We start from the raw sequence: 8,480 nt of genomic DNA, 5'->3' as shown, positions 1-8,480 counted from the left end.
CACCTGATTTTCCTTTTCCATTCTGTTGCATCCCTTGCTATAAAAATCACTGGCCTCAGATTACTGTATGACTCTGTTTGGGGGCAGTGTAAATCCCTGGGATTTTTACATTTGCTCATCCCCAACCCATTCATTCCTTCCTACCGCACACAGCTCTTGGGATTAAACGGATTGAGAAGGGGGCAGGGAGTCCTGTGGGTGCTGGCTCTTTTAGCTCTTGCTTTGAGGATGATGGTCAGCTGCTGTTATGTAAGCCAAGTGGATTTCAAATGCATGGTTGGGCCACTCTCCTCTGCGGTGCATTATTTCTTTGTGCTCCACTAACCGGGTAGCCCACGCACACTATGCAACACGCATGCAAGTGCTGATGCATAGTAGCCTAAACTGTCCCAGCCTCTTACGCATTGCAGAATTCTTCACACTGTGAAGGGCACAGTGAAGGGCACAATTTTCATACGTTCACCTTAAAATGTGTTTGCTGACAGAACCTTATGAGCTTATGCGTTTAACCGCCACTCATATCATTCAGACAATGCAGAAGAAACTAAGCACTTGCTATATAACCTTGCCCTATCATATCCATTGGATGCTTTTACAGGTAATGATCACTGTGTTCCACTGTGTGTGAAATCCCAGTTACCCAGGCAGATTTGTAGCAGAGCTGTCACACTGACAAAAAAAAAATATGAATAGAGGACAAACCAAACTACATCATTTACAGGCCAATGCAGTGTCCTGAAACAAACTGGTCATTTGAGAGGGTTAGAGGCTAAGACTGCAGCAAACAGTTACTCTTTATAGCCATTTATAACTGTAACACATGATGGCCAAAGGAAAGAAGAAAACACCTCCAATAAACCAGAATTGTAGTAAAACGAGCATCTGTAAGTATACTGAACACAGGGCTAATGCAAAAACGCCGTCAATATCAGATTTTATTTTGCATATGAATAATTTCCGATATCCATGCATACATTATAATGAGCACACAATGTGGTAGAGACAGAGAGAGAGCGAGAGATATTGTCTTTACTAAAGAATATATTCCACCTAATGGAATGGACTGTAGGTTACACTAACACAGCAGCAAGCCACGCTGCTTGCACTCAGTTAGTGTTACAGTGTCACGAATGAGGTTATTAAAATTGGTTAACTCCATTTACAAACTTGCGAGTATCTTTTCAACCGAGATTTGTAGAAATCTTATTTTAGTGGCCTCATAAAATGTTCTTTTAATTCTTTTGAAACCGGAACCTGATATATTGTGTATTTACATGGCATTTCATACAAAATAAATACTTATATATTTAATGATACATTTATATCATCATTGTAAACATGAAAACAAAACAGACATCATATATTGTTTTGTACTACAGGGACTGCAGAGTCAAACAAAAGTGCTTGATCAGAGACAAAGATGTTACGCACCCCTGTTCTTGCTGTGATTGTTCAGAGATCAGATAGCACCGTATGAGTCCCGACAGAAGCTGTTTGTGGTTTATATTTGGTATTTTTCTTACTCAGCTTTTTTTTTTCCTTTTCTTCCTCATACTCTCAGTATATTGGTTTTATGTCTCTGAGTTCTGTTTCAGACAGAGTCCACTTTGACCTGGTTGTTGTTGGTCATGAGCGGTGACGGTTTACTCTTGAGCCGCTCCCCTGCGTCATTCGAGCTGTCCTGGAAGAAGATGCGAGCCGTGCACACTGACACTACAATACGCTTGTACTCGCGCCGGAAGTTCTGGTTCAGCACGCCATACACAATGGCATTAAGGCAGCTGTTAAAGTAGGCCATGAAGTAGCTGGCCACGAACAACCACTCAGGGATGAGGGGAATCACAACCTCCGGTTTGATCGCTACAGCCAGTCCGATGAAGTTTAGCGGTGCCCAACACACAGCAAAGAGCACAAACACCACAAACATGGTAACAAAGTTCCTAACGTCATGTGGCGTCAACTTGGGTCGATTGTCTGGCTTGACCCGTCTCCTTACCTGTATGACCAATATCCAAATGCGCAGGTAGCAGTAGGTGACAATCATGATGGGTAAAATGAAGTGGAAGAAGACCACGGCGATGGTGTACGCGGAGCTGGCCGACTGAACAAATGTGCAGGAATAAACCCGCGGGTCGTACTGAAGCGAGCCCACAAACAGGTTGGGCACGATGGCAACAACAGTCAGCGCCCAGATTAACAACACATAGCAGACAGAGTTTTTGTCGCTGTAAAGTTTATCATATTTGAGGCTGTGGCAGATATAACAGTATCGGTTGATGGCGATGCCGGTGATGTTGAAGATGGAGCCGATGACGCTGACACCCATGAGGAAGCCGCTGATTTGGCAGTGGACGTAACCCAGGTTCCAGCCATTGTGGAAGATGGAGGTGAGGACCAGAGGGTATGGGTAGATGGCCACCACAAGGTCTGCCACTGCCAGGCTCACCACAAAGATGTTCCCTATCGAAAACACAAACAGCAGAGACATGGATGACCAACCGAGAACAGACTGAACATTCAATTAAAGGAGACATGGAGTCATTATATCCACAGACTGCCAAATGTTCCTTGCTTTAACATATTTACTTTTCCCCACCTTTCTGGGAGTCTTGTGACTTATTATGAAGAAAGATAACGAGTACAGAACAAATATGGCAGCATGAAGAACCGCATCATTAATAAAGTATTGTTGACTCAAGATGCAAGGCTCCTCATTTCTTACAGCATTAAAGGCAAAATCTGCCCAGTGGAAATGACAATCCTTTTGGAAATCTGAGCCCATTGCGTGCTTGCTAAGATAGCTGGCCTTAATTAAAAAAGATGTAATCAAATGTGCTAAAACAAAGAAGACCCCCCACTAACACAATACTTTAGAGACATCCATTTGTTTCTCTTGCAATTTTGTAACTTAAGCCAGAGGAAAAGTGCCTCAAGGCTGGATGTTGAGAGGGAATCCATCTGCAGTTTGGTATTGTATTTGTGCGTATGCACATGTGCGCTTGTGTGAATGCATAAACACAGTAGTAGTTTCCCTCGATGATTTGGCATGTGCGAACATCAGCGTACATTCAGCTGTTACCTTTTGATGTTGGTGAATAATGAAAGACGAGGAGGTCCCTCTCGCTAAATAATGCATATTTCTAATTGTCAGGAAGGACTCTACAGTGCGCATGGAAGGTAAGCATGATCTAAAGTGGGGATTATAAAGATACAGTCTGCAGGAAACACCCAGCCACCAAAGGACCAAGTCTGTCCCACTGGATGACTTTGAGAGTGTCAAAATGGCAAAGACTAGGGCATAATTTTGCATCAGGAAGAATTGTGGAAGTTGGTATGAATCGATGTTGCCATGAGAGTGGTTGTATGTAGGCCCTGAACAGTTGATTGCACTGTAACTTAAGAAAACACCAGTAAAACACCTATGGTATGAATTTAAAAATCCTAGATGACCTCCTTCTCGAGTACCGCATTCACAAGCTTAGATGCCCACGCCGCCCGCCTGGTGAGGCGACAACAATATCAGTCTTTTACAGCTAAGGGGTGAAAAAACAGCGTGAAGTGAATAAAACACAGTGGAAGGAGAAAAAATAACATCTCCCAAAACACAACGGAAGTGTATTTTGGGAGACATTAATGTGACAGAACAGCTGTGAGAGGATTGCACAGGAAGACACATTTAAAACAAGGAGCATTCATCGCTTTTGTGAGGAAGAGAAGGATACTAGGTAATTATATGAATCACATGATTCATATAACACTGTAGATACATGTTTGCTATTAGCTATGCAGCTGTTATGTTGTGATTTCTGCAGCTGTTCCATCACGTTATTGTCTCCGTAAAAACACTTTCATCCTCTTTTGTGAAATCTTTCTCCTCATTCCGTTGAGCTGTATATAATTTCTATTGTGTTTTGTGTGCTTTTGAAGCATTTTTTTATTTGCTAGTGGTTCTTTCGTAAGGTGAAGTGTATTTGACCTCTCAGGGCCACCTCATATATATCTTAGTTTCGGAGCATCTGTGGTTCCAGTGGTAGAGAAGGTCATCTATGAATCGAAATGTGGGTGGATCGATCCCCACTTCATACACAGAATTGTATTACCAGAGTTCTGAAGGATTCTGGGCATGATACTGAACCCCAAGTTGCCCCTGATACATTCATCAGAGAGTGTGTGTGAGAGATATATATATATAAAAAGGATACAGATAAAATCACTGTATGTGTGACTGGGGGAAAGAGAATTAATACAAAGTGCTTTGAGTGCTCAAAATTAACTATAAAGTGCTACCAGCCCATTTCCTATTACCATAGGAAAGTTGTATGGCAAGTCAGTACCGATGGCCTGTCATACCACACCAAAGTAAAGTCTTTAAACCCAGCAGTAATAAAAGGAAGGGAAACATTTGGAGGTGTTTATGGCCCATGAACTAAAATAAGTTTGACACCCCTGGTCAACAGACTGGGTAGTAATCAATGGGATGCAAATGCTTTCTTTGCCCCAGAACTGATGGGGAAATTATATACCTTGTTAAAGAGGGACACACTTTTGCACAATGACAGCTGACAGAAAATTACTGTAATTCTCAGCCTCTTTCCAATGATGAGCAAAAGAGACAAAAGCATAAATATTTGATGACACCTTGCAGGAACACACTCACTTGTGTGTGCAGGCACACACCACTGGACTTTGGCTTGAACCCTCTGTGATGACGATGTTGGAGGACCCTAAGATAAAGCCACATGGCATTCTCCCTAGCCTTCACTCGTCTCAGTGGAATGCGTTCTGCTTATGAACATAGGACGAGCCCAGATTTGCAGATGTATTCACAGCTTGTCACAAATGATAAGACGGATTCTGTGTCGCATAGAAACTAAGGTGCATCACATGTATCTCTGCAATCACTGCAGTGCGCAAAGCAATTAAATGTTTGCACAGACATTTGTGCAGCCAGTTACAGACACGCTCCCTAAACCCGTAGACAGACCTGTCAGTCTCACCTAAGCATTAGAAGCACATTGGTGCTCAGTGGCACTGTTATCTCCGATAAACCATGCTATTCTACTGCCAGGAATCGCATGTGGCTATTAATTAAGTTTGTCCTTTTGTATTTCTCATTGGGCTGCCCTCTATACGGAATTAAATGCACCTGCTGTTGTCACAAGATCCCACGGCTGCAAGAGAGCTTTACTATATATGTTCGTGTGTGGTGTGCTTTTTGTTCATCTATCTTTGTGAGGACCTTGAGAAACAAAGTTTTTTTTTTCCTTTTTTTCCGCCAGAGGCACCTGTAAACTTTCATGTAGTATTTTTCTGTACATGTGTAACAACATGGGTGAGTATGGTGAACAATATACAAATAATTCATGATTAAAACCCTCCACATTGTACATTTAAGTAATCAAACAGTCCATAAGAGAAAATGTGTTTACCGTTATTGGAACCCGGTTTAGCTAAAGGTCTGGTTAGACTGTTTTACAGAGTGACAAATAGAGATGATCACAGTGATTGAATTAAATCCATCTGATTGGGGTTTTTTTTGTTTTTTAACAGTGACAACTAATTTGCTTCGTACACAGTTGTGAACAAACGGCCCCACAACATCTTCCCTATGTACTTTGACTTGTATTACCAGAGTTTTGACCTGTTCAACGAGTAAAAGAAGTACTTTGAACCAATTTCATGGTAACACACGCAACTTTTTTTGTTGAGAAGTTGCCACAAAAAAGTACAAATAAATAGCTATCACACATACAAGCAGTTGTCAGGGTTTGGGCACAAGTAGCTAAAATTATTGAAGTCTAATTCACCTAAAAATTGATTTATAGAAATGTAGAATTAATCAAGTAATGTTTTATAGAGTCCAGATTTGTATTATTATTAAACTTTATTGTGTTATATTGTCCAGTGTATCTATTGTTTTGTCTCTTTCATATGGTTCAACAGCATTTTACTTCATCCACTAAACCAATAAAAAAAAGGTTATGCAAAACGAACAGCACTTTAGTGGCATTTTTTATATGTTTGTCACACTTAATGGTTTCAGATCATCAAACAAATTTAAATATGAGACAAAGATAACAGAAGTAAACACAAAATCCAGTTTCTAAATGAAAGTGTTTATTACTAAGGGGAAAAAATCCAAACCTTCACGGCCCTATCTGAAAGAAATGGTTTCTTCTTTACACTTAACACATCCAGCACTCACTATTATTATCAATAGTCATGTTAATGTGATAAATATAAGTCCAATATTCACTCTCCCTTTAGCCATGTTTCAGCCTCCACCCACTCCTCAGGGAAATATGTGCCTTTTTAGCAGCTTAATGCTTCATAGTGCTCACCAGCTGGCAGCTAAATTTGTCTGTCTACCTCTCAGTGCCGGACAGGATAGCATACAAATAACACAGAGTGTTAAATTGAACAGAATCAGAACAGAAAGATAAAAAAAACTGAGTGAGATTGTAATTTTGTAGGTTGGCTAAAATGTGACCCCTTTCACTTTATTAAAAAACAGAACAAAAAAACAAAACACTTGATCAGTTCCTATTTATTCTACTGAGTACAGCCTTGAAGTACAAACACATGAATGTGTGTCACAGCTAGCACTGGGTGTGTGTGTGTGTGTGTGTGTGTGTGTGCGTGCAGTTAGTAAAACTGTGTGTACTACCAAATGAAAACATGTCAAGACAACGTGCTAACCGTCAACTTTAGTGGCCTCCCCCTCTCTTCTACAGCTATTCTTTACTGTAACAACCCTGTTACAGGGTTTTAAAGTCAAGTCACTCAGTATTAACAGCCTTGACCTTGACAAGGTGAAATGCTTACAGGCAGGTGGCTCTTTTGGCTGTTGGACTCTCTCACTCACTGACTCTGTCACTGTGACTAGTCCTGTGATTGACGCATCACTCTGAGTTTTCATTTGGCTCGAGGAGAGATATGGCCTGGTGCAATGTCCCTTTTCCATTTCTGCAATCCCACACTTTAAACCAGTTTCTATTAGGACTTAGGCACAAGTGAAGCCCATCTGAGCATTTTTTTTTTTTTTTTGCCAATGTAGCTTGCAATGAATTTTGGCACAGTCTGCTAAGCTGAGAAGATACACAGTTCATTTAATGTCAGCTTGACTTTTCCCACATGTTACGGTGTCGCAGCATAATCTCAGAAGCGAATATGGTGATTTTTGAACTGTTCTCCAGACATGGCATACCATCTAAATTACTTTTTCAATAATCTAAGTCAATGCTAATTTTCGTAGTAATGACTCCCTTACCCTGAAACATCTGAATTTGGATTTTATCCAGTTTTTCTGAGCAGTTAGTTTAGTTCAGACAGGCTGAATGCCTGAGCAGCTATACCGAGGTCTTTCAACATATTTTCCAAAGGGATTGAAGAGCTGGACTCTACTGGGTCATACAAGGGCGGTCACTTTTTTCTCCTGAAGCCATTGCAGTCATATGAAAGATTTACCCTCCTATCAGCTCAAATTATCCATCCTAGTTGACATTATTAATTCAAACAGGCCTAAAACCTTAGACTCATTATAACTATGTACTAATCAGCATGTGATTGTTTACCCTAATCAGCTACTAGGGCATTACAGTGGGTCCTAGCACACAATGATGAACTCTCTGGCAGACACCAACATAAACTCTGGCCAAGTCAGAGGGAAGACCAATTACACGGTTATTGCCCATAATTGGGCATTAGCACGGAATTAAGTCTAAGCCAAGAACTCATCAACTTTTAATCAACTGGACTTTTTCATAAACATCACTTCTCTTGAGTGAGCTGACTCTGTGTACCGTCTGCTAGCGAACAGCACAACATAAGGCGCTTGTAGACGTTTTGTAAAATTCCAATTAAAAGTTTTATAGAATAGAACATCGAAAACATATCAGTTGTTTAAACTGGGCTAAATGTTTTCAGTTTGTGAAAGTTCTGGACTGCAGGCAGGCCAGTTCAGCACCTGGACTCGTCTGCTATGAAGCCATGTTAGTGTAATTTCATGTCATGTAATTTCAGACTTATTCTGCTGGCCTTAGTCTTTGCCTCAGTCTTTCTTAAATGAGCTTTGGCCCAGAAGGAATGGTTGGGTTTCTGGGTCATGTTCATAAAAGAGCTTTAACCAGCATTTGAGGATGGCTCAGCGAACTGTGTTCACAGACATCGATTTCTGGAAGTGTTCCTGAGCTCATGCAGTGATTTTCATTACAGAGTTATGTCTGTTTGTAATGCAGTGCTGCCTGAGGCCCTGAACATCACAGTCGTTCACTATTGATTTGTGGCCTGGTAGGTTGCACACAGAGATTTCTCCAGACTATCCAGAGAATTTGTCCATCTTTGATGATATGTAATGTAGATGATGAGAAATTCAAAGTTTTCACAACTGTACGCTGTGGAAAAATGTTCTGAAACTGTTTCACAATTTGTAGGGTTTTTTTTGTTTTCATAACTTTACTTCTGAGAAACTTTGCCTCTCC

The 8,480-nt window shown here is 40.8% G+C and overlaps 1 protein-coding gene and 1 long non-coding RNA gene across 2 annotated transcripts in view; both read right to left on the bottom strand.

The window, feature by feature from the left end:
- Nucleotides 1–917: 917 nt before the first annotated feature.
- The window catches only part of mtnr1aa (melatonin receptor 1A a), a 37,241-nt gene continuing 29,678 nt past the window's right edge, over nucleotides 918–8,480 (bottom strand). The window contains exon 2 of the mRNA XM_085161757.1: nucleotides 918–2,460. Within this exon, the coding sequence (XP_085017883.1) occupies nucleotides 1,592–2,460 (869 nt within the window). The 3' untranslated portion in view covers nucleotides 918–1,591. The remainder of the gene's footprint in view (nucleotides 2,461–8,480) is intronic.
- LOC146517159 (uncharacterized) overlaps nucleotides 5,859–8,480 on the bottom strand; it is a 29,631-nt gene continuing 27,009 nt past the window's right edge. The window contains exon 2 of the long non-coding RNA XR_014874400.1: nucleotides 5,859–8,468. This is a non-coding gene — a long non-coding RNA (uncharacterized LOC146517159). The remainder of the gene's footprint in view (nucleotides 8,469–8,480) is intronic.

This window comes from Neolamprologus multifasciatus, chromosome 6 (assembly GCF_963576455.1).
Source record: "Neolamprologus multifasciatus chromosome 6, fNeoMul1.2, whole genome shotgun sequence".
In the NCBI taxonomy this organism is placed as follows: Eukaryota; Metazoa; Chordata; class Actinopteri; order Cichliformes; family Cichlidae; genus Neolamprologus; species Neolamprologus multifasciatus.
The sequence above is the reverse complement of the archived record's forward strand: the minus strand, read 5'-3'. Positions and strand labels throughout refer to the sequence as shown.